Source organism: Mobula birostris, chromosome 25 (assembly GCF_030028105.1).
Source record: "Mobula birostris isolate sMobBir1 chromosome 25, sMobBir1.hap1, whole genome shotgun sequence".
Taxonomy (NCBI): domain Eukaryota; kingdom Metazoa; phylum Chordata; class Chondrichthyes; order Myliobatiformes; family Myliobatidae; genus Mobula; species Mobula birostris.
Genome location: NC_092394.1, coordinates 52,328,935 through 52,356,067, shown reverse-complemented (window position 1 = coordinate 52,356,067; position 27,133 = coordinate 52,328,935). Strand labels below are relative to the sequence as shown.

General features: G+C 40.7%; 1 protein-coding gene across 1 annotated transcript in view; it reads right to left on the bottom strand.

Moving 5' to 3' along the window:
• ankfy1 (ankyrin repeat and FYVE domain containing 1) overlaps positions 1-27,133 on the bottom strand; it is a 95,831-nt gene that overhangs the window by 27,361 nt on the left and 41,337 nt on the right. Inside the window, exons 12-18 of the mRNA XM_072242828.1 lie at positions 25,604-25,826; positions 24,496-24,594; positions 21,913-22,066; positions 21,575-21,743; positions 12,295-12,413; positions 9,794-9,950; positions 8,426-8,626 (exon numbers count right to left, since the gene is read on the bottom strand). Coding sequence (XP_072098929.1) covers positions 8,426-8,626; positions 9,794-9,950; positions 12,295-12,413; positions 21,575-21,743; positions 21,913-22,066; positions 24,496-24,594; positions 25,604-25,826 — 1,122 coding nt within the window. The remainder of the gene's footprint in view (positions 1-8,425; positions 8,627-9,793; positions 9,951-12,294; positions 12,414-21,574; positions 21,744-21,912; positions 22,067-24,495; positions 24,595-25,603; positions 25,827-27,133) is intronic.

Here is a 27,133-nt window from a genome sequence, read left to right as displayed (position 1 = left end):
TTGTGGTGCACCTGTGCTGATAGAGATTGTGGGGATGTCTTTGCCAATCTGCTCAGACAGGGGTCTGCATGTGAGGAAATTGAGGATCCCATTGCACAAGCAGGTATTGAGACCAAGGTCTTGAAGCTTGATTAATTTTGAGGGGATGATGGTATTGAATGCAGAGCTGTAGTCAATGAAGAGTATCCTGTTGTATGCACCTTCACTATCCAGATGTTCTAGGGTCGAATGAAGAGCCAATGAAATAGCATCTGCTGTTGATCCGTTGTGACGGTAGGCAAATTGGAGTGGATCCAAGTCATTTCTCAGGCAAGAGTTGATGCGTTTCATCACCAACCTTTCAAAACACTTCACCACAGTGGATGCAAGTGCTACTAAACAAAAGTCATTGAGGTAGGTTACCACATTCCTCTTGGGCACTGGTGCAATGGAAGCTTGCTTAAAGCAGATGGATAGCTCAGACTGCTGAAGCCAGTCATTAAAGACATTGGTGAACACAGCAGTCAGTTGATCAACACTACTCAGCCAGGTACCCCTTCGAGGCTGGATGCTTTGAGGATTCACTCTCCTGAAGGATGTTTCCACGTTGGCCTCAGAGGCTGAAATCACAGTGTCATCAGGGGCTGTTGGAGTTTCTGAAGGTGCCTCCATGTTTGAACAGTCAAATTAAGCACAAAAGACATTAAGCTCATCTGGGAGCAAAGTATTGCACCCATGACACTTGGCTTCACTTTGCAACAGATGATAGCGTTCAACCCCTACCACAGCTGTTCAGCATCCTTCAGTGATACAAGTTTGATCCAGAATTGCCACTTTGCATGCAAGATGGCTTTCTAGAGGTCATACCTGGACCTCTTGTACTTTAATGGGTTGCCACTGAGCTGGCCCTCAGCAGATTGTGGATATCACGATTCATTCAGGGCTTCTGGTTGGGGAAGATTTGGTGGGGATAGATTTGTCTATGACTATTCTTATAAGGTGCTGTTTTAATGAGTCAGTAGTATGGAAGGCAAATGTAAGGGGATTATACAATCATGGACACTGAGATGGATGTATGTAACATGCCGGAAATGATGGACAGAAGGAAGGAGGAATAGTAAAGGCTCTGGCAGCTTTAAAAGTGGATAAATTACTGGATTCCAATAAAATGTGTACCAAACTTTTAGAAGAAAGGGAAGGAATCATGTTAGCTCAAATAATCTTTCAATGCTCTTGAGCTATAGACATGGTACCAGAGAGGCGGAAGGTTGGTGTGACGTTGTAGTTTGAAAAACAGGTACACAACTTAGTCTGATATTGGTGCTGTATAAATAGAGAAGGATCAAGGGGACTGCATAAATCATCATTCAGGTTAATCAAGGACTGTTGGCATGCTGTTAAAAGACTACATCTGATGAAATCAACTGAATTTAAAGGCCCATGGTTTTACAGGAAAGGTACTAGCATAGACTGAAGATTGGCTGACTAGCAGGAGGCAAAGAGTGGGAATAAAAGGGGTTTTTCCTGTTTGGCTGCCAGTGACAAGTGGTGTTCCACAGGGGTCAGTGTTGGGAATGCTTCTTCTCACGTTATATATCAATGATTTTGATGACAGAATTGATGGGTTTGTGGCCAAGTTCGAAGACAATACGAAGATAAGTGGAGGTGTAGGTCGTGTTGAAGAAACTGAGGCATAGAGTCATAGAAAAGCCCCTCAGTTCATCTAGTCCATGCCAAACCATTTAAACTGCCAACTCTTATTGATCTGCCTGGACCACAGCTCTCCATACCACAACCATCCTTGCACCTATCCAAACTTCTCTTCAAGCAGAGTTTGCATGCACCACTTGCACCAGCAACTCGTTCCACACTCACAACCCTCTGAATGAATATGTTTCCCCTCATGAGCCCTTTAAACTTTTCACCTTCCACTCTTAACCCATGATCAAGTCTGCAGAAGGACTTAACACAGATTAGGAAAATGGGCAAAGTAGTTGCAGATGGAATATAGTATAAGGAAGTGAATGGTCATGCACTTTGGTGGAAGGAATAATGACGGACCCCTTTCTAAAAAAAAAGGGGAGAAAATTCAGAAATCAGAGGTGAAAAGGAACTTAGTAGTTCGTGTGCAGGGTTCCCTAAAGGTTAATTTGCAGACTGAGTCAGTGGTAAGGAAGGCAAATGTGATGTTAGCTTTCATTTTGAAAGGACAGAATATAAAAGCAAGGATGTAATGCTTAGGTTTTCTAAGGCATTGGTCAGACCACACTTAAGATTATGGTGTGCAGTTCTCTTATCTAAGGAAAGATGTTTTGACATTGGAGAGGGTCCAAATGAGGCTCTTGAGAATGATTCTGGGGTTATTGTAAGGAGTGCTCAATGACTATGGAGTTTAGAAGAATAAACCTACAGAATATTGAAAGTCCAAGTTAGTTAGAGTGGATGTGTTGAGGATGTTTCCTACAGTGGGGAAGTCTAGGACCAAAGGGCCCAGCCTCAGGATAGTGGGCAATCCCTTTGGAACAGAGATGAGAAGGAATTTCTTTAGCCAGAGGGTGTTGAATCTGTAGAATTCATTGCCACAGATGGCTAGGCTACGGAGGTCAAGTCACTGGGTATATTTAAAGCAGAGCTTGATTAGTAAGAGTGTCAAAAATTATGGGAGAAGGCAGGAGAATGGTGTTGAGAAAATAATAAATCAGCCACGATGGAATAGCAGAGCAGACTTAACTTGATAGCCCAAAAGTCCTAATTCTGCTCCTATGTCCTACTGTCTTATGGTTGAGTGGCTGAAGGGATCGTGCAGGAGGATGGGTTCCAGGTTCTTGGATCACTGGGAAATTTACGAGAAAGGTGGTACCTGAAAAATTAGTACAGATTGCAGTTTGTACCAGTACAAGTGGGATTAAGACCCTTGCTGGAAAGAATATTAGCATCAGTAGGAAGGTTTAAATTGTGTTGACATGGAAACGGGCCTCAGTGATTGTTTGTGAAGAACTGAAGACAAACATTTAGTCAGTTCAAGCAAGGAAGTGCACATCAAGGGAGTTCAAAGTTAAATTATATGTACTGTATTTTAGTGCAAGGAACACCGTTAGTAAAGTAGATGAACTCATAGCTTTAATCAACACAAGGGTCCACAATATTGTTGTCATCACTGATTGTGCTACAGACATCCCAACAGACTGCGGGAGGGAAAGGAACATATGGAAGATGGAGCGGTGCAACAAAAATAGGGTTATTGTACTGGGGCTTTTAATTTTCCCAATATTAACATCAAGGGCTGAGATGGGATGGAATTTTTGAGATGTTTCCAGGAAAGCATTTTACACAATATGTCGACAGATCAATGAGAGAAAGAAAATTTACTGGATCTTTTCTTGGCGACATGGCTTTGTTAAGGACAGATCGCATCAATTTGTTTGAATTCTTTGAAGAGGGAAAAAGTTTCAGTGGGCAGGGTAGTAAACATTGTTTACATGGACTTTAGTAATGTCTTTGTCACCCCATATGGGAGATGAGTTCAAAAGGTTAGGGCCCATGGGATCCAAGACAAGTTGGCAAAACTAACTTGACAATAGGAAGCAGAAGCCTATGGCAGAGGGCTGTTTTGCAATGAGATGCCTGTGAGAGTTAGGCGTTGGGAACCTTGCTGTTTGTAACATACGTACATAAATGAAATGGTTGTGGATGTTGGAGTGGGAGGCATGGCTAAAGAATTTGCAGATGACCCAATGTTTGGCGGAGTTGTTAATAGTGTCTTAGATTTCAAGACATAGTGATGTATATTCATGAAGTGGGCTGAAAAATGGCAGGTGGAATTTAATTCAGACAACTGTAAGGTGATACATTCTGGGATACTAATGAGGCTAGGACATACATCGTGTATGGTAAGGTCTTCAGGAGTATCAGGGAACAGAGAATTTGGAGTACAGGTTCATGGATCCCTGAAGGTGGCAAGCATGTTAGATTACAATGTTAAGGGGCATATGTGATAATGCGATAATAGCTTTTATTAGTCAGAAAATCAAATATAGAAGAAAGAAGATTATGCTCCAATTTTATGAAACCTTGGTCAGACCTCAGATGGAATACTGCATGTAGTTCTAGTAACCATGCTACAAAGGCATGACAGCACTGGTGAGGGTGCAGAGAGGAAGTTTACCAGGATGTTGTCCGGGATGCAGCACTTTAGTTACAAGGAGTGACCAGAAAATGCAAGTCTGTTCTCCCTAATAGAAGCAGTTAGGAGGAGTATGATTGAGGTATACAAGATTGAAGGGTATAGGTAGGGTCAACTTTCCTAAATCAGGATATGAATAAAACTAGAGGATGCAGATTTAGGATAAAGGAACAGTTTTGTAGGGGATCCTAGGGGACCTTCTTCATCCGTAGTAACAGTACCTGGAATGCAGTGCCCAAGAGAATGGTTGACGCTGGATTGCCCACAACATTTAAGTACCTAGGTGAAAGCTATCAAAGCTTACAATGGGTTCAGGAACAACCAGAAAAGTGTCAGATGGAATTTCATGCAGACAAGTATGTGGTGCTGCACTTTGGGAGGTCAAATCAGGGTGGAGCTTGCAGTGAATGATGGGGCATGAAGGAATGCATTAGAAGAGAGGAATCTAAGAATACAGACACTTAATTCCTTGAAAGTGGTTACAGGTCGATGGTGTTGTAAAGAAAGCTTTTGACACATTGGCCTTCATAGATCAGAGTATTAAGTTGGGATATTCGTTGAAGCTGTATAAGACGTTGAGGCCTAATATGGAGCATCATGTGCAGTCCTGGTCACATAATTACAGGAAAGATATCAATAAAATTGAAAGAGTACCGAGAAAATTTACAAGGATGCCCAGACTTGAGGATACGAGTTAAGGTTGAATAGATTAGGACTTTATCAAATTCTATGATACTCCAGAGAAAAGAGGTATACAAAATTATGAGGGCAATAAAGAGGGTAAATGCAAGCAGGCTTTTTCCACTGAGGTTGGGTGAGACTAGAGCTAGAGGTCATAGGTTAATGGTGAAAGATGAAATATAATTTCATTATATTATGAAATATTTTATTATGAGGAGGAGAAGATGGCGGCGTGACGCAGCTTGCGCGGCCACTCCGGTGAATGATATCTGTAATCTGTCCAGTAGGGTACCGTGCACCATTCTGATTTGATGGAGACAAATGTGAGAGAACGGAGGAACATCTGGAGAAACTTCTGAAATGCCTTTTTCGCTGCCGCTGTTACTGTGTGATCCAGAATCTCCGGAGGGGAAGGCCTCGAGTCCTCGGCTTTGCTTGTTGCTCGGTGGCCGGGGCGGGGTCGAAGCGCTCGGCAGAGATGGTGCTCAGCATCAAAGGGCTGGTTGGAGGCTCAAAGTTTTCGGACGGACTCAGAGTCGGCTGGGGTCGGGTGCTTCCAATGCATCGACAGTTGTCGGTGCCTGGAGGTTTATGGCAGAGAGTGTTTCTCCCTTCTGCTGCCTGCTATCGGGGACTATCGGGAGTCGATCAAAACTTTGAGACTTTCTTTTACCGTTGCCATGGTCTGTTCTTTATGAAATTATGGTATTGCTTTGCACTGCTGCAACTATATGTTATAATTATGTGGTCTTGTCAGTGTTAGTCTTTAGATTAACCTAATCTAATAATTGGGGCTGCATGGTAGCATGTAGGTAGCATAATGCTATTATAGCACCAGTGATGTGTGTTTAATTCACGCCCCTATCTGTAAGGAGTTTGTACACTCTCCCTATGACTGCATGGGTTTCCTCTGGGTGCTCTGGTTTCCTCCCACAGTCCAAAGATGTACAGGTTAGGTTAATTGGTCACATGGGCACAATAGGACAGTATGGAGTCATTGGGCTAGAAGGACTTGTGTTACTCTGCTGTTACCTCTAAATAAAATATTTAAGGGGAACCTGAGGGGGAACTTTTTCACTCAGAGGGTGGTGAATGTTAGGCACAGGATGTACTTAATGAATTGGCCACTGAGTGCATGAGACACTTGGCATTACCAGCCTAGAATACGAATACAGTAGTGGGAAGTTTTGACTTCCCAAAGATTGACTTTAAATTGTCTGAGTGACATATACTGGCCATCCAAGAAAAGTCTTTGACATGACATTTAGATAGCACTAATAGAGACAGGTTAGCATTTGGCCTTATTTTTAGGAAGCAAAACTAGGCAGGTGGTGGTGGTATTGGTGGGTCAGATTTGGGTGTACGTGGCTTTGACATGCCAAAGCCAGACATTTTCTGTAACTAAGGATGGGATACATATTGCATCTAGTCTTTCAGCAACATGACATTCAAGCCTAGAGACCTAATTTATTTAAAACACACCTGAAATTTACTTTTTAATTTGATATTTGTAATTTGTGTTGGGAGAATATTTAGAATGTGTATTTGGCTGTTCGAAAAGTGCCTGATCGGAGATTTGGAAAAGCTGTCAGAAGGCTATCAGGTCAGTGCGTATGTGTAGATCTTGTTTCCTTCACAGCAGCTTAGTCATCACTCGTTGACCTCTTCACTTTGTGGGAATGAATTGTAGATAAGCGAGGAGTACAGTGCAGTGGTGTGGCCACAGGGCAAGTGTGGAGGGTGGCTATGATCCCTTAACCAAGGTACAGCACAGCACTGTATCTTCTGGTTCCCATACTTCACAAAAGGAGGAGAGGTTAATGAGGATGCTATCTGGGCTGAAGTTTGAGTTACAAGTACAGACCATCTAGTCAGGTGTTGTTTTCCATAAAACAGGGTAGACTGAGGGGTGATTAACAGTGCTGAAATTATGAGGAGAGACAGGGTCTATAGGATAGGATTATAAAATAGGATCTATTTGCTTTGAGAAAGGAAAAGAATGCATAGGAGTCGAACTCAGTTCCTAAAGAGAAAAGGGGGGTTTGGAGGCAGAAAGGTACGTCCTATTAGAAAATATCCAGATGACTGTATGGAAAACCTTGGCATTTCCTCAAAGGGGCTCACTAGAGGACTGTGCATCTTGAACATCATCAAGTTAATTCTGTGAACCGTGTCTACGCCCACCTGGACAAGCCAGCGAGCACTGTGAGGGTCATGTTTTTTGACTTCTCCAGTGCCTTCAACACCATCCGCCCTGCTCTGCTGGGGGAGAAACTGACAGCGATGCAGGTGGATGCTTCCCTGGTATCATGGATTCTTGATTACCTGATTGGCAGACCACAGTATGTGTGCTTGCAACATTGTGTGTCCGACAGAGTGATCAGCAGCACTGGGGCTCCACAGGGGACTGTCTTGTCTCCCTTTCTCTTCACCATTTACACCTCAGACTTCAACTACTGCACAGAGTCTTGTCATCTTCAGAAGTTTTCGGATGACTCTGCCATTGTTGGATGCATCAGCAAGGGAGATGAGGCAGAGTACAGGGCTACGGTAGGAAACTTTGTCACATGGTGTGAGCAGAATTATCTGCAGCTTAATGTGAAAAAGACTAAGGAGATGGTGATAGACCTGAGGAGAGCTAAGGTACATAATGTAGTGGGTGGGCACAGGACTACATTCAGCCAGAGACTCATTCCACTGAGATGCAGCACAGAGCATCATAGGAAGTCATTCCTGCCTGTGGCCATCAAACTTTACAACTCCTCCCTTGGAAGGTCAGACACCCTGAGCCAATAGGCTGGTCCTGGACTTATTTCATAATTTACTGGCATAATTTACATATTACTATTTAACTATTTATGGTTCTATTACTATTATTTACGGAGCAACTGTAAGGAAAACCGATTTCCCCCGGGATCAATAAAGTATGACTATGACTATGAATTCTGCAGCTCTTTCCTCTGTGGTGGAGCATAATGCCAGAAGCCACCTCTTCACATCTTGCAAAGCTTCCTGATTACCCACAGATCTCGATAAAGGACACTTACAGGCTATAGATCTGGTCAAAATTGTGCAGACAAATGTTGAAAGCAAGCAGTACACATGCTCAATGTGAGGACTCCTATTGATCAAACAACCATAATGACAAACCAACACCTGTTCAACACGAGGGTACCTTAATCTCCATCTCATAAATAATTCCCCATCGAGCCTATTCCTGTGGCATGATAAAACTGATGTGGCTCAGAAGTTTAAGTGCAGATTTCATGTTATGGGCATGTGGACATTGGAATGTAACCACTTAATACTCATTAGTTCACGAATATGAGAGGCTTCACATTTAAATGTAAATAGTGCATTGAAGAGAATGGCTCAAAGTCACACTGCTTAGAAACATACTGGTACAACGTCCCTGATGCAAAAAAACTTCTTTCAATTAGCTTGAACAAACAGAATCAGCAGGACTCCAATATTGGGTCTAATTGCTCCAGTTCACATTTCCAACCGAAGCATGAACCTCACCAAACAACTGTAACCCTTTCTGGAAATACAAAGACATGATGGTGATTCCCATGCTCTTGCCTGTTCAGCCGCTCCTGGCTCTCGTTTGAGGATAGACTCTGCAGCCTTGTTGTTCTTGTAGGTCATTGCACAGGCAAAGGGCGTCATACCCTGGCGATCCCGAATGTTTAACCGGATGGCAGGGTGTGATATCAGAAGCTGAATTATAACACTGTGCTGGTTGCTAATGGCAACGTGAATTGGAGTTCTTCCCTCTGCATCCTTGTAAAAAGGTAAAAAGAAACATTAAATATGATTCACCTATCACAACAGAATTGTACAAAAAACATATACAGGAGCTCCCTGCAAATTTCACATACCACTTTCAGGACACAAGATACCAATTACGAAAATTCACTGCTGATGTAGTTGCATATATAATACTGTCAGATTACTAACCTGCCCAGGTCACAAACCTAAAATCACCCCATAAGTAAGAACAGGCAGTTGGGAAACCCGTGGAATGGACTTGCTGGCTGTTCCATGGATTGGACATCTTTTGAAGAAAAGCACATGGAACAAGGCATACCCATGTGCCCTTTCTCCCATCCTTCCACAAAACAACTGGGAAGGGGGGGCTGAAAGGAGCCGAGAGCTCTCAGTTGACTCATTTACTCACTCATGAAGTCAGTGATGCTGGCTAGTAGCTACTCTTTTCAGCCTGCTCACTCTCCCATCACAGCAGTTTCTGCGATCCTCTTCCATGCACTGCTTGTTCCTGACTTATGAACAGTTTCAGTTTCAGATCTGCTGTAACCTGGGAGCTGCCTGTAAAGTCATTTCTAAATACAGTGGGTTCCATTTAATTGCATCATCGGTTAATTGGAGTAGCTAACTGAAATCTCCCATGACCATTGTAACATTGCCCCTTTTATAAACCCTTTTCTGTCTCCCACTGTAATTTATACCCCATATCCTGACTACAAGGGAAGGGATGGCATATTTAAATCCAGTTTGTATGTTCTCCCCATGACTGCGTGGGTTTCCTCCGGGTGCTCCAGTTTCCTCCCACACTCCAAAGATGTACCAGTTGATTGGCTAATTGATTAATTTGGGAGATTGCTGCACAGAGTGGCTTGTATGCCCAGAAGGGCCTATTTCACACTGCACCTCAATAAACAAATTCTATTTTAAAATATTTATTTATTAATTGAGGTGCATTGCAGAATAGGCCCTTCCAGCCCTTCAAACCACGCCACCCAGCAATCTCCAGATTTAATTCCAGCCTAATCACAAGACAATTTACAACGATCAATTAACCTACCAACCAGTACGTCTTTGGACTGTGGGAGGAAACCGGAGGAAGCAGACACGGGGAAAACGTACAATCTCCTTCCAGGCAGCAGCAGGCACATGCTCATGGACTAAATCACACACACTGCCACTGACCTGAGTATTCACATTGGCACCGAACTCCAAAAGGCACTGTACCACTTCTTCAAGGCCCCAGCTTGCTGCCATGTGCAATGGTGTTTGACCATCTCGGGCTTCCTCATCCCCCTCACCATTTGGCCCTGGTCGTCTAGGACTGTTACCATCACATCCACTGTTAAAGAGACATGTTACTGTAGCAATAAAGAACAACTGATTGGCAACTTAACTAATTTTTTAGATTTCTTTTATACAATACTGAATCATTCCAAAGTTTCTCCATAGTTATGAAAAGATTGAAGCTATTAATCAGTTTACACATTTTAGACACTGTAGTGGCTTTTCGAATTTTCACTGATTAAGAACATTTTGGCAATATTGGCTTTGATTTGCATTCCCAAGGAATTTTGTACTGGCAAGTTTCTCTCAAAATGCAATAGCTTTCCTTCAATCAAATTAGGTGTTTGAAGACAGATTTATTTGTAGATTAACTACGGAGCTGCTGGTGAAGACGAAGTGTTGAAATAACCAGCTGGTAGCAATATTGATCAACTGAATTCAAGAACTACCTGCAAAAAGATCCTGAGCATCAATTTCCCTCTTGAAAGAATAATGAAGGTCACTTGGTGTAGAAAAGTATTATTCCATTATAATAGAAAACCAATATATTACAAGTACATTAGACTGATACACAAAACTTTGCCCCTCTTCAAAAAGTAAACACTATTGCAAGCAAATTTCATAAAGCCACAAGATATTGCAAAAATCTGCTCCACCATTCAATCATGACTGATTTTTTTCGTACCCAACCTCATTCTACTGTGTTCTGCACATAACCCTTAACCCCCTTATCAATCAAGAACCTTGTTTCTCTGCCTCTATAACATTTCATGGCAATGAATTCCACATATTCATCACTCTGGATAAATTTATCATGTCAGTGCTAAAGAGATGTCCCTCTATTCTGAGGCTGTGCCTTTGGATCCTAGACTCTCCTACTAATAGAAACATCTTCTCCATGTCCAATACCTTGGTCCTTCAGTATTCGATAGGTTTCAATGAGATTCCACCCCATGGCCCCCCCTCCCCCCAGTCTTCTGAACTTCAAGTACAGGCCTAGAGACATCAAACGCTCCTCACATGTTTAAGTTTAAGCCTTTCATTTGTGTCATTCATGTGACTCTCTTTCAAGACTGTTTCGGACAGCACATCTTTCTTTAGATACAAGGCCCAAATTGCTCTCAAAATTACAAATGCAGTCTGGCTAACACATAATAAATAGTAAATCCTTGCTTTTAGGTTCTAGTCCTCTCGAAACATCATTGCATTTGCCTTCCTTACGACAAACTCAATCTGCAAGTTAACCTTAAGGGGATCCTGTACTAGGAACTCCAAGTACTGTATCCTTGCACTTCCAATTACTGACTACTCTCCCAATTTAAAAAATAGTCTACACCTTTATTCGTCCTACCAGTGTATGACACCACACTTCCCTATGCTGTATTCCATCTGCCATTCTCCTAACCTGTCCAAGTCTTTCTGCAGACTCCCTACACCACCTCCTTCACTCACCTTTGTATCATCTGCGCTATAACGTCATTAGTTCCTTCAGCCAGACCATTAATGCATGAAGTGAAAAGTTGCGATCCCAAGACTGGCTCCTGTGGAACTCCACTAATCACTTGCAGTCATGACCACTTTATACCCATTCCCTGCCTTCTCTTCTGCCAGTCAACTGATCTTCCATCTATGCCAGTACCTTGCCTCAAACACCATGGGCTCTGCTTTGGCAGCTTCCTGTGTGGCACCTTTGTAAGGTCCTTCTGAAAATCCATGTACATAACATCCACTGACTCTCCTTTGTCTATTTTACTTGATCCTGCTCAAAGAATTCTAACAGATTTGTTAGGCAAGATCTCCCCTTAATGAAACCTTATTGGCATCTATTTTATTATGTACTTCCAAGTATTCTGAACTTCCATCTTTAATAATGAACTCTAAAATCTTACTGGCCATTGAGGTCAGGCTAACTAGTCTTTAACTCCCTGTCTTTTGCCTCCAGTGGTGTGATTTTGCAGTCTTCTGGGACCCTTCCTTACTCTAGTGATTCTTGAATGATCACTATTCACACCTCCACAATCTCTTCAGCCACATTTTTCAGAACTTCTGAATATAGTTCATCTGGTACAGGTGGTTTACCCATTCACAGGCCTTTCAAATTCCCAGCACCTGTTCATAACAGACAATATACTCAACTCTCCCTAACTCTCTTAAATTCCTGCATGTTACTGGTGTCTGCCACAAAAAAGACTGATGTGAAGTACCTATTCAGTTCCTCCTGTGCCCCACCACTACTTCCCAGCAGTTCAATGTCCATTCCTGCCTCTTATTTTTAAGCTATAAAAATAGCAATCTTATATTATTGGCTAGTTTACTCTCATTTCATCTTGTGCCCCTCACCCCGCCCACACTGTAAATAAATTTAAAAGAAAGGCAGTTCAAAATATCCCTCTGTATACCTGCGGATGAGGAAACAACCAGAAATCTCGTTATTTTCATCAATGGCTCGGTGTAACAAAGTCTGTAGGCATCCACCAGGACCAGTACCCCAACACGTTGGATCACAGCCATGTCTCACCTGAAATTAAGGGAGTTTCCCATTTAGGATAGTTTGCCATAGAACTATTAGAAATACATGCCAAAAATAGCTTTGGAAGTAGTTTAGGAAAAGGTCCCTATCATAACAATATTCTACAATTGTAACAACCGACAAAGGCTCAAGGCTTTCAATTTTTTTTGTACAGTCTTAGGCATATATATCTAGAGTGCCTAAAACTTTTGCATAGTATTGTAATTTTTGGTATTGCACTGTACTGCTGCCACACAAAAAAAAATCATGACATGAGTGATGACAAACCGACTCTAATATGGGTCTGTATTGGGAACTAAGAGTGGGAAGGGGGCAGGGAGAGGGGAATCATGGCTGGGAAAAGGGAGAGGGAGAGGGAAGGGAGCAGGAAGCACCAGAGAGACATTTTGTAATGATTAATAAGCCAATTAAAGGTAATCAATCCAAAACACTAACACCACTTCTCTTTCCACACGTTCCAAGAAAAATAAGGTTGTGCTGGTAGGTGATTTTGACTTTCCACACATTGACCAAGACTAACAGTGTAAAGGGCTGGATGGGATAGTTTATCAAATGCGGTCAGAAAAGTTTCCTTTTTGTATTCCTGTCAGGATAAAAGGCAAAGTTAACAGTCTTAGGAAACCTTGGTTTGACAGATATTGAGGCCCTTATTAAGAAGGTGCAGAGCAGGTACAGACAGCAAGGAACAAATAAAGTACTCAAGCAGCATAAGGAATGCAAGAACACTTATGAGGGAAATCAGGATGGAAAAAGGCAGCATGAAGTTCCTCTGGCAGACAAGTGAAAGAGAATCCCATGGGCTGCTTCTACAGATTTACTAAGAGCAAAGGATAGCAAGGGACAAAATTGGTCCTCTTGAAGATTAGCATGGTATTCTACATATAGACCTGAAAAAGACGGTGGAGATCTTAAATTGATATTTTGCACCTGCATTTACTCTGGCAATGGACAGAGAGCCTACAGAACTCAGGCAAAACAGCAGTGAGGTGATGGACTGTAAACAGATTAACAAGGAAAGGGTGCTTGCTGACTTGAGGTAAATTAGAGTGGATAAGTCCCCAGGACTTGACAAGATTTCCCCTTGGACCTTGTGGGAGGTTAGTGCAGAAATTACAGGGACCCTAGAAAGCTACTTAAACTGCCCTTAGCCATGGGTGAAGTACTGGAGGATCAGAGGACAGATGACGTTGTTCAAGAAAGGATCTAAGAACAAGCTGGGAAATTACAGGCCAGTGAGTCTGACATCAGTACCGGGTAAGTTATTGGAAAGTATTCTGAGGGACTGGATATACAAGGATTGAACAGATGAGGCAGTTAGAAGTAATCAAGGAAGCTTTGTGCGTAGTAGCTCATGTCTAACCAATCTTAGAGTTGTGAGGAGATTACTAAGAAAGTTGATGAAGGAAAGGCAGTACATGTTATTTACATAGATTTTAGCAAGGTCCTCGACAGGGTCCCACATGAGAGGCTGGTAAAGAAGTCTTAGTTGCTTGGCACAGAAGATGAGGTAATAAATTGGATTCAACATTGGCTCTGCTGAAGCAGCTAGAGGATAGTAGTAGATGGTTGCATCTCAACTGAACAGGAGGTGTGCCACAGCGATTGGTGCTGAGTCTGTTGTTGTTTGTCATCTATACTATACCAATGGCTTTGATAACACTGTGGTAAACAGGATCAGCAAATTTGCAAGTAAGGTTATCATAGCTGCAGCAGGATTTGGAGCAGCTGGAAAAACAGGCTGAACAATGGCAGACAGAATGAATGGAGATAAGTGTGAGCTGTTGCACTTTGGGTAGACTATGGACTTGCACAGTGAATGTTAAGGCATGAGGAGTGCAGTAGAACAGAGGGATCTGGGAATATAGATTTATGATTACTTGCATGTGGCGTCGCAAGTAAAGAGAGTTTTTGGCACATTAGTCTTCATAAATCGAAGTATTGAGTACAGGCATTGTACAAGACAATGGTGAGGCCTAATTTGGAGTATTATGCATAGTCAGGTAACCTATATAGATTAAAGATATCAATAAGATTGAAAGAGTACAGAGAAAATTTACAAGGATGTTGCGAGGATCTAAATTATAGGGGAAGGTCGAATAGGTTAGGACTTTAAACCCTGGAGTGTAGGAGAATGGGGGATCAAATTAAGTTGCAGACAGTTGTAAAATTAGTCAGTTCCATCATGGTTACCAGCCTCCATAGTATCCAAGACATCTTCAATGAGTGGTGCCTTAGGAGGGTGGTGTCCATCGTTAAGGATCCACACTACCCGGGACATACCCTCTTCTCATTGTTACTGTCAGGAAGGAGTTTCAGAAGCCTGAAGGCACACACAGAGTGATTCAGGAACAGTTTTCTCCCCCTCTGCCATCCAATTTCTAAATGGACACTGATCCCACGAACACTACCTCACTAGTTTTTTTTTAAATGTGTTTTTGTACTATTTTAATTTAACTATTTTAATATATATACTTACTGTAATTCAGTTTTTAATATCATGTATTGCATCGTACTGCTGCCACAAAGTTAACAAATTTCTTTTTTTTTAATTTTATTTGGATAAGGAATTCACAAATATCATGTACTTTTTTCACACATATAACCTTTTCCATTTTTTTATATGTATAAAACTATAATTATTTATACATTCTTAAGTACACATTGAGACAATATAAAAGGAAATTAGACACTTAAATAGATAATTATGTACTGTGGTAATTCTAATCTATTAGGCTAAGTAATGGTATTAGTTGTTAAGAAAAATGGTAGTAATACTTTCCATATAACTCTTCTGGACCACTTCCACTGGTCCAAAATGTTGTATATAAGCCTATGTAACAACCATTGTAGGTGTTTATATCCTAATTTGTTCATGCTTGCTCCTGCCCACAGACATAATTATCCAATCCCTATGTACTTATTTACTTAATTTTTTCATTTTTTATCCCTTTCCCAAATCTTTCCCTTTACTTGTGTTAATTCTCTATTTTCCAAAAGAAAACAAAAAAAAAGACATTTAGACTAGGGGTGCTTACGTTAGCAATATTACTGTGTTGATGAGAAGAGCAGTATAAATCATTAGGAGAGTCATCTAAAGTCTGCTCGCATTGGGGTTATATATTCAATCCATTTATTCCAGATTTGATAAAATTTTTCTTTTTGAATTCTCAGGGAGTAAGTCAACTTTTCCATTTTAAATATTTCCAAGATAATTTCGTGCCAATCTTCTAATGTAGGTGGTATTGGATTTAGCCACTTTCTAGTGATTGATTTCTTATTTGCCACTAAGAGGGTCTGCAGCAACTTTATATCTTCCTTCTGTTCAAGAAACAATACATGCCCCAAATAGAGCGTCTCAAGGTTCAGAGGTATCTGGGATCTAAGTACCTTAACTAATGTTCTGTGAATACCTTCCCAATATAGACTTAATTTAGGGCAATCCCAGAAAATATGAAAATGATTTGCCTCCTTGGAGCCGCACCTTCTCCAACACGTCACGTTTGTATCTTTATATTTTTCCTGATATGGGGTCTTGAAGTATCTTATAATGTTTTTCCAACAACGTTCTCTCCAAGTCAAAGCATTAGTCGAGGACCATTGAAAGCTGCAGATTTTCCCCCAAGCCTCCTCTGAAAGTACCAACCCCGCTTCTTTCTCCCACTTCTCTTTAATATACAGCGTATTTACATTTTTAGCATGGGAGAGTGCATTATATACTCGAGAAACTGATTTACTAGGTATTGAACTGCAAGCCGAATTCAGAATCTTGAAAAATTCTAATTCTACTGTTGGTCGGTCTGTATATCTACAACTCTGGTTAACATAGTTTCGTACTTGAAGGTACCTAAAAAAGTCATTATGTTCTAGGCCATGTTTGTCCTGCAGGATTTGGAAACTTTGTAATACTCTTTTATCTATAAATGAGAGGTAGGTTGTAAGACCTTTCTTTATCCATAGCTCAAATCTTTTATCTCCTCTGTTGGGAAGGAATTCGGTATCATATGCACACCATCTAAAGAGTTTTAACATGTTATTAATTCCACATGAATTAACCACCTTCTGCCATACTTTTAATGTAAGATTTATCCAGCTGTTTTTAAATTTTTCCAACTGGGTCATCAATCCTTTGTCAGCTATTGAGGCCTGTAGAGGAAAACTGTCAACTAATCCAAATTCTATTTCCTTCCATCTAGCCTTATATTCCCTATTACACCAATATAACAGAGAGGTTATCTGTGAGGCATAAAAATAATTTCTCAGGCAAGGAAGAACCATACCTCCTCCTTCCTTCCCTAACTGTAAGGTGTTATATCGAATTCTAGGTTTCTTTCCTTGCCAAATGAAGCGGGAAATCCATTTGTCCCATTCCCTGAATTGATTATCATCCACCTCCACCGGTAAAGTACGGAAAAGATACAATAACCCAGGAAGAATATTCATTTTTATAGTATTTATCCTTGAATTTAAACTTAAAAAGGGGATAAGATTCCATCTATGCACATCTGTTTTTATCTCTGAGATTAATGGCCCATAATTTACCTGTGACAGTGTTGAAAGATCCCTCGGCAGGGTTATTCCTAAATATTTTAATGATTTAGCTTCCCACTTAAGATCGTATGTATCCTGCAATTTTTTGGATGGTGTATAATTTAGGGACATAACCTGCGTTTTCTTTACATTTATTTTATAACCTGATATTTTCCCAAAGTCATCCAACAGTGTAAACAATCCTATAAATGATTTTTCTGGTTCACTCAGATAGACCAAAACATCATCTGCGAATAACACCACTTTCTGTTCAATCCCTGCCACCTTGATACCTTTTACGATTTCGCTCTGTCTTATTAGTTGGGCAAGCCGTTCAATATATAGCGCAAAAAGGAGAGGAGAAATTGGGCATCCCTGTCTAGTGCCTCTCTCTAAGATGAAGGAGTCAGAGAGGTCTCCGTTTATCTTAATTCGGGCTGTAGGGCTGTCATATAGAGTCTGAATTACTTTAATAAACTTTTCTTGAAAGCCGAATCTTCCTAACACTCTGTATAGGAATGCCCAACTAACCAAATCAAAAGCTTTCTCAGCGTCCAATCCTACTACCATTGTCTCTGTCTCGTTCTTATTAACCTGTTCTAATATGTGCAGAGTTCTCCTTATGTTCTCCTGTGTTTGTCTTTGTTGAATAAATCCAGTCTGGTCTAAATGGATTAGGCCAGGTAAAAGCTTTTCCAATCTGCGCGCTAATATAAATGTAAATAGTTTGTAATCTAAATTAAGAACACTAATTGGCTGATAATTGCCACACTCTAGTTTATCTTTACCCTCTTTAGGAATAACTGAAATAATCGCTTCTCTCCAGGAAGGTGGAGTTTCTCCTCTCTGCAAGATCCAACTAAAGGTGTTAAGTAGTAATGGGGCTAACTGTGTCTTCAGGGACTTGTACCACTCTGAGGTAAACCCATCAGAACCCGGGGACTTTCCAGTCTTTAACCTAGAGATGGCCACGTTCAGTTCTTTGACAGTTACTGGTTCTAATAAACTTTCATTTTGTAAATCTGTAAGTTTAGGTAGATCTAAAAAATTCAATACACTGTCTATATAGGGCTCATTGGGGGCCCGGGGTTGGGAGTACAGCTCTCGATAATATGTTTCAAAACTCTCTTGAATTTTCCCTATTGTACTCTCCACAAGCTTTGTCTTTGGATTCTTTATTTTATGAATTGTATTGTCTGCTTGTTGTTTTCGCAATTTATATGCTAATAATCTAGCTGATTTACCTCCTACTTCATAATTCTTTTGTCTCAGGTAAAGAAAATTTCTTTGAGTTTCCAACGTATAAATATCATCAATTTCACTTTGCAATTTCCTAATTTCCTATTTTCGATTTGAATTACTTTTGTTGCTATCTACAACTTCAAGTTGTTTTAATTTTCCTTGAAGGTCTGCTAATTTTTGTGCACTGATTTTTTTCATGTGAGTGGTAATGGAAATAATTTTCCCTCTCAGTACAGCTTTCAATGTATCCCATAAGCTCACTGGTGATGTTTCTCCCGTGTCATTAAGGTCTAGATATTCTTTGATTTCTCCCCTTAATCTCTCCATTACTTTCGGGTTATTAAGTATATGTGAGTCTAGCCTCCATAGTGTTTTCCTCATTTTCCTTTCCAGGATTAGAGACATAGAGACTGGGCTATGATCCGACAGATCAATTGTTGCAATATTACAGTTTTTCATCCTGAGTCTATCTGTATTAAAGATAAAGAAATAGTCTATCCTTGAATAGGCTGAATGAGGGAAACAGTAATGTGTATAATCTTTACTAGTAGGGTGTAATTCCCTCCAGACATCTATAATTCCCAACTCCTCCATCAATGAATTCATTTTCCAAGTCAGAGGTTTATTCTGAGTAACTATTCTTGAAGAATCTAATACAGGATTTAATCTAATATTAAAATCCCCTCCACAAATTACTACCCCTTGAGAACTGACCATTAGGTCAAAAATGTGTCTATAAAATGACCATTCACAACCTGGAGGAGCATAAACATTCAGCAATGTTATTTCTGTACCTTCTATTCTCCCTGTGATTTTTACAAACCGTCCTTCTTTGTCTTTAGTCTCTGAAATATGTTCATAATTAAGAGTACTTGATATTAAAGTAGCTACCCCTCTTTTGTGACTCAATTTATATGATGAATAAAATACATGCTTAAAGCCCATTCTTTTTAATTTTCCATGTTCAGATTGGCTCATATGTGTTTCCTGGAGGAAAGCTATTTGTGCCCTCTCTTTTTTCAATTTAGACATAATCTTATTTCTTTTAATTGGATTCAAAACCCCATTAACATTATAGGAAATTACTTTTACCAATTCAGTTTGCATTTTTCTCTAGTAGAAAAAAAACACTCTCCTTTTCTAACCAAACAGTAAGCAATCCCTTCTCAACAGTAAACCAAGACATATAACCACACCCTAGACATTTTTGAACGTGTAACATTTGAAAATTTTTCCCGACTTCCCACAGTGAGGCCTGAGCACCGACCCGCCTCAGTTCAGAGGGATAACCTCTATCTTCACCCTGTGTTAGAGGGCCCTCAGCAGTTTGAATAATCATAGAGAATTTTCTCCTATTTATGTCTCGACCAAATTGCTATCATTCAAGTTATTCCGCCTAGTTTATTTTCAGTTACCAGTTTTCATTTTACCTTTAAGTCCGATTTACTCTTTTCAGTCATTTCTCTTAATTAATCTGTATTCTCTGTACATTCGCGTCTGAATATTTGCAGCTCTTCCTTGTAGTTTGACACTCTGGTTCGAATGGAGCAAAGTTAACAAATTTCACAACATTTGCTGGTAATGCTAAACCTGAGAAGTAAGGAAAATAATGAGGGGTGTAGATAAAGTAAATGTAAACAAGCTTTTTTCACTGACGGTGGGTGAGACTAGACCTGGAGGTCATAGATTAGGTACGGTAGATGAAATATTTAAGAGGAACCAGGAATGAGGAAGTTCTTCACTTGGAGAATGGTGAGAGTGTGGTGAGCTGCCCAGAGAAGTGGTGGACAAGGGTTTGATTTCAATATTTAAGAGAAATTTTGATCAGTACATGGATGGGTGGGATATGGAGGGCTATGGTCCAGATGCGAGTTGATGGGACTAGTCAGAACCGACAGAAGAATGGACCAGATGGGCTGAAGGGCCTATTTCAGTGCTTAAGCAAATACCTCCAGCTGTATTGGGTTATTTTAGACTTCTAACGGTTGCAGTTACTTTCCTTTTAAAAATTATTGACACCATCCTTAATTACAGTTTCTCACAACAAAGCTGTTAGGCTAACTGATCTATAATTGCACAAGTTTCCTTTCTCCTTTTTTCAACAGCAGAGTGATCAACGCATTTTCAAATCTATAGAAAAGTGTTCCTGAATTTACCAAATTTGGAAAGACTCAGTTGAGGCAGTTGTAAAGTTTTCACCCATTTCCTTTAAAACACTGGATAGAAACCATCTGATCATATAGATTCACTCTTTAAACTCAACATTATTCTGCTTACATTAATCTTAACAAGATACTGGGCATGCCTCAAGACAGATATCTGCGTTTTTCTTTACCCCTACAGGAAAATGATCATTCAACATGCTCATCATACTCATTTAGCATATTCCCACTCCTTATGTTTAAGAGCTCCTGACAATTCAATTTTCTTCCCATTGTTCTTTCATATTATCAGTTCAGACAGACCTTTAAGGCATCACAGAATTCAATCCTAATTATATCTGGACCTTTGAAAACTTTAAAAGTACAGATTACCAACATCTGCAAATTAAGATTTTCAATTTCCAAAATTTTTCACTTTTTCTCCCTTTTGAGTATTCCCTAGAACACAATATTCTGATCGCTATTAGACAAATATTCAATGCACCATTAGATTATTAACTAAAACTGGTACTTTATTCAATAAATCTGATATTTGTTCCCCTGTTGGTTCTACAGAAAACTGCTGCAGAGAGCTGTATTTCAAATTACTGCTAACATTTTCAAATATTCCAGAAATCCACCACCTTTCAGACAAGAGCTTGTGCACTTATCCTAATTTGATGTAATTATTGATAATAATAATAATCCTAATTAGTGTAATGCTATTTCAATTCCGCCATTGCCTGTAAGGAGTTTGTTCATTCTCCCTACTACGACCGCATGGGTTTCTGCTGGATGCTCTGGTTTTCTTCAACATTCTAGACATACAGGTTAGTAGGTTAATTGGCCACATTGGGTGTTACAGGCTCGTTGGATCCGAAGGGTATAAATTCGTGCTATCTCTCAATAATTTTTTTAAATGCTCCACAAAAATTACCCTGCCTTAATTATGTAGATAATTTGTGTTTATATATTCTTCCATTTCACACGTGCTACAAAAAGAGCTAATAAACCTATTGAATCTTAAATCTTCATCTATTTCTTAGTTCTCCCCCAAACTTTCTGTTGGTTTCTTATGTTTTATTAAATCATCCCAGTGGAATTTCACTTGGACTTTTCCTTCTCGATCTGACAAAGAGTCATTGACTTATTGAGAAGGAAAGTTACATCTTTATCCTTCTCTAGATCTATGCACCAAAATAGATGAATGAACCAAAGCCGTTGTTGGGTGACACTCACCAAGGTGGAAGCGATGTCCTCAAGTCCACTCTCCAGGGCCAGCCACAGAGGTGAATTGCCCTTCTCGTCTGGCACTGCCATATCTGCACCACGGGTACAAAGAGCATCAACCACAAGCGGAAGCTGATTTTTGATGGCTAACTGAAGAGCTGTTTCACTGTCCTTAGTTCTGTCAAACATACAAACAAACAACAAGAAATAAAAGCAGTAAATATAGGGAAAGAGGAAATAAAACACTTATGAAAACAAAGGAAATCAGTGTGAATAAAGGCCTCATTCAGTTCTCTCTCGAGACCTTAAAGGTGCCCTATGTACACAGTATACCGAATTGCACTCACCGAATATTTATATCAGCTTGATGTTCAAGAAGAAAGAGGGCACTTTTGCTGTCTTGCCTCTGAATTGCCATGTGTAATAGAGTCTGACCGTCAGACATGGAGTCATTAATGGCTGCCCCTGAACCTAGGAGCTGTGCTGCAATTGTATGCATGCCTGCAGGAAGAGTGCAATTCATATACGGTTAACTATTAGACTTCCGGTTCTATTGCCAAGAAAGATTGATTAAAAAATTAATTTACATTTCTGTTATATTGGTCGATGCAAATTAAAGATTCCCATTCTCCAGAAAGGATCCTCCAGAAATCACATCAAAGATCTTATCACATTGCTTAACAGATTACAAAAAGCTTACAAGACACTTTTTAGTTTCTTACTCAAGTGACTAGCTACGTAGGAAATTGCACTGAGGATGTTACCGTGATTAAACACTACATTGCCAGGACAAAGCAGAAAACATGGCTGACTGCAGAGGTTTGTGCACTACTCAGATCAGAATGCTGCCTTCAGTTCAGGAGATACAGGTCAGGAAGTGCCGTGCTCTCACGTGCCATCAGGAAGGCAAAGCAAGAGAATTCACATAAAATTCAGACACCTTTGTGACAACAGGGATACACGGTGCATGTGGCAAGGTATACAAACTATAATACATTACAAATCCACCCTTTGCTTCAATGACAGCGACACCACCCTTTCTGACAGGCTGAATGCCTTCTATGCACAATGAATGATGTGACATCAAGGAAAGCCCCCTCTTCTCTTGAGGAACCAGCACCCTGTCTGGGCGCAGCTGAGGCGAGTAGGATCCTAGCCAGAGTAAATCCATGCAAAGCTGCAGGGATGGACAACATACTGGGTCAGGTGCTGGGGGATTGTGTGGCCCAGCTAACAAAGGTCTTAAAGGACATCTTTAATATCTCTTTGCAACAGTTCACTGTCTTTGCAGGCTTCAAAACAGCATCATTCCAATGCCCAAGAAAGTGATGGTAATTTGTCTAAATGATTATCACCCAGTGGCACTGACTTCAACAAACATGAAGTGCTTAGAGCAGCTGGTAATAGACCATATAAAATTCTACCTTACAGCTATATTTCCAGTTCACCAACCACTCAAACCAGTGCACTCATAATGCCATTGCCTTGGCCCTTCAACTTCAAACCTGTCCCATCTAGAAAATTATGCCTCATATGCCAGGTCATTGTACATTTAATACAAGCATCCCTTAGAGGCTGGTGGGTAAGCTGTCCTCGTTGGGACTCAATACCCCTCTCTGTAAATGGATCTTGGACTTCTTGACAGAAAGTCCCCAGTCAGTCCAAGGTGGCAGCAACATCTCCAGCTCCATCACACGGAGCACTGGTGCCCCCCAGGGTAGTGTGCTCAGCTCACTGCTGACTCATGTCTGCACTGCCAGATCCAGCTCAAGCTGCATCAAGTTTGCTGATGATACAACAGCAATTGGCCTCATCAGCAACAATGAGTACGGAGAGAAGATAGAGAGGCCTGTTAAATGGTGTGAGAACAACCTGAGCTTCAACATAGACAAGACACAACGAGATGATTGTAGACTTCAGGAAGGCACAGGTCATCCACTCTCCATTGCACATCAATGGCTCTGCCATGGAGAGAGTGAAGTACTTGGTGTGCACATAATGGACAGTTTAACCTGGACCCACAACACCTCCTCATTAATCAAGAGAGTACAGCAGCGTCTACACTTTGAGGAGATTTAGGTGTGTGAAGTTTCTTGTTCCCATTCTAACAACTTCCCATGGTGTGCATTTTGAATTATATTTTATTAACTTATAAGGTTGTTATAGCTGGGGGGGTGGGGTGATAGTAGTGGGGATATATTCCAACTACTCATTAAAAGCTCTCAACTTTGTGCATCTGATAACCAAGTCCAGCTTCTGGCCTTCATGTGTGGCTTAGCTACTAAGCCTGGTGGAACCATTTCTTCTGACAGGAAAAGGGACAAAGACAGGTTACTAGTGCCTTAAAACCAGCTGCTTCAGGCAAATGGGACTTGTCAGCTGTGTTTGCCAGCTCATCTAGAAGGAAAATTGATCTCAAACCTGCATTACCTTGCAGCTGTACCCACTTATAGGGAAGGTTTTGGGAGTTAACCCGGGGGGGGGGGGGGGGGGGTGGAATCGCCAGCTGGAGAGCTGGAGCCCCTAAGACAGCCTTACCCTGAGTAAAATGCTGACTGGCAACTCCTGTGATACTGCTGGCAAACTGTATCCGTCTCAGCCATTCCTTTGGATTCATCAGCTGCGTGGAAAGGTGGAACTTGCTGCACGGACAACAGCTTGCTCTCCATTTCGTATTGTGCTGGCTTGCATATTACATAGACAGCTAGGACACAACAACAATGGACTCTGACTCTCTAAATTATTTGTGGTGATATTTTGCTTACGTGCTGTGTAATATGTGTTTCTGGGTGCACCGTGGTCTAGAGGAATGTTGTTTTGTTTGATTATATATAGGTACTGTACAGTAGGATGACATTAAACTGGAACTAATTTCTAGAAAACGAACAAGTCTAATGAAAAAGTATATGGAAAGCAAAGCATTCTGTTACCTGTCCACAAAGCTAGTCCTAGGACAGTCTGATCTCTGGAATCTTTGAGACTGAAGTCAGGAATAATCAGCAGATTACCGGCTGCATGAAGTGCATTTGCTGCATTGATTAAAAGAACAAAATTAGTTCTATTTCAATCTCAGGCCTTCCAAATAAGGTTCAAATGTATTGAATTTACTTAATAGACTCATCTAAATAATTAGGTTATTTCATTTGAATAGAAAAACAGTAGAGGTTGTTGCCCGTCCGGTTGCCATGTTGTAATCCCCAAAATATTTCACATCAGTAAGGACTTGGAGGACAGCACGGTGCTGGCCACACTCACCTCTACACTATGAAGCCGTCAGTATTGATAAATGACAAAAGGAATCAAAGGAAAATTAGGTACATGAATGCAAGAGTTGTCAGGAGCACAGGTAAAGGTGGTTTGGGATAATTTTACATTTGACAGCCACTAGCGAGTTTAGCACTGTACACAAGAGTGCTGACATCACTCTGCTTTATCCATAGTGCTCAAGCAGACATGGCAGTTTTGACAGAAACTATTTTTGGGGTTACACACCCGTCATTACAGTATTGAATACATAGGGAGAAAATTGTCTCTGCCAGTGCAAGAATATTAGTTGTATCTGCCCTTGTCAATTCAACTGCACTAAATTCAACAAAAAGCAAGGAAACTAACACATAAAATGGACCTCAACTATCAATTTACTTTTATTTGAGGTAACCCTTAATCAATATTTAAAATGTACTATTAGTGCTAAATGAGGGAGTATATCAGGTGCTAGTTGTACCCACTGGCATTTGCCACCAGTGTGAATTTAGATGAATACAACCAATGGCCAGAATGAGATTATACTCCAATATTTTTATGCCAGTCACAACATCTGCCAGAGGATTACATGGTTCATAATACTGTACACTGAGAATTTCACGGCCACTGGCAGATCTGTCAAAATTAGTTTCTGAAGCCATTGTGAGGAAAGTAAAACAGAGGTGCAATGAGAGAGGTGATTATTAATGCCTGACGTTGTTAATGTGCTAACTTGAAGCCACACTGATATCTCAGATTGGAGATAAACCAGGTGCAGTGACAAAGCAAACCTACCTTTCTGCTCCAGTATCACAGACACGACATCCGGATGATTGTTTGCTATTGCCATGTGAAGCGGAGTCTGCAGGTGAAGGCCATCAGCAGTATCTTGAGACAGACTGGTACCAGTGGGAAGTGGTCGTTTTGTTTGGACATTGGGATTTGCTCCATGTTGTAACAGTTCCACGGTGAGGTTTGCCAAGCCATATCGGCAGGCCGTGTGAAGTGGTGTTTCACCCTAGGATACAGAGATGTGGATGGAGGTAGGAAAATGGCCAATAACCCAGCATAATGCAGTGGAGGAGGAGGGAGACACTAAGTTAGTTCTGCTTTTTCCAATAAAAAATTAAATCAGTTAATCTTGGAAATGTTAACATTTAATAAGTAATCAAAAGTTTCTTCATCTACTGGTCTTAACTAATATTCCAGTAATTTTTGACCAGTATTCCAGTAATCTAGACTGTTTGGTAGCATGCCTGTAAACACACAAACCTTTCAATTAACCTTGTAGCAACACACATCAAAGTTGCTGGTGAACGCAGCAGGCCAGGCAGCATCTACATCTTGTAGTACTGGAAACCATTTAGCCTATGAATCAATGGCTAATTAGACCTCCCTCACATTTTCCCTAGATTTTTCTTCTCTTAAATCTAGATTTCCATTTGAAAACTATTCCAGCACCTCCCCTTTCAGGTCGTGCATTGCAGTTTGTAACTATGTTAATTAGTATGCTCCCTCCCATTCCCTGTTCTTGTGCCAATCACTTTAAATCAGAGTCTTTTCCTCACCAAAAGGCCTATTACAATTCATTTCAAAGTACTTTACAACAACCCAGCTTTGTATCCTCATACAAATACAATGAAATAATTCACACCGATATCTTTTGTTTTCCCCAGTTTTGGAGAGAATGCAGAAAATGCTGCATTGGCAGATAGGGCGATCACAGTCATACAGCAGGTAAAACCAGTCCACATTTACCAAGGCACTTTCCTGAGCTGGTCCTCTTCCTGGAACTGGACCATATCCCTCTAAACCTTTCCTATCCACGAACCTGACTAAGTATCCCCTTTACCGCTTCCCCAGTCAGCTAATAATATACTTAACACCCTGAGTGGGGGGGGGGGGGGGGGGGGGGAGAACACCCTTGCAGATTCCCTTTAAATCTTTCTCCTCTCAACTTCAACCTACGTTCTCTAGCTTTGGACTCCCCTGCCTGGAAAAATAAAGACCATGTCCATTCACCTAATCTATTCAGCTGTTTAAAGGAACAGCTTTTACTAAAAGTTGTTACCTTTAGACATATATTTTTAATAAAAGTATATATCTAAATGGACACTGATAGGCTAGATGGGCCGAAAGGCCAGTTTCTGAGCTATAGTGATCTACAATATTATAAGTCCCTATAAGGTCACCACCTCAGCCTCCCATGTTCCTGGGAAAATGGTCCCTGCCTATCCAGTCTCTCCTTAAAACTCAACCTTTCCTAATGAATCTTTTCTGCACCCTCTCTAGCTTAATGACATTCTTCAATTGGCATGGCAATCA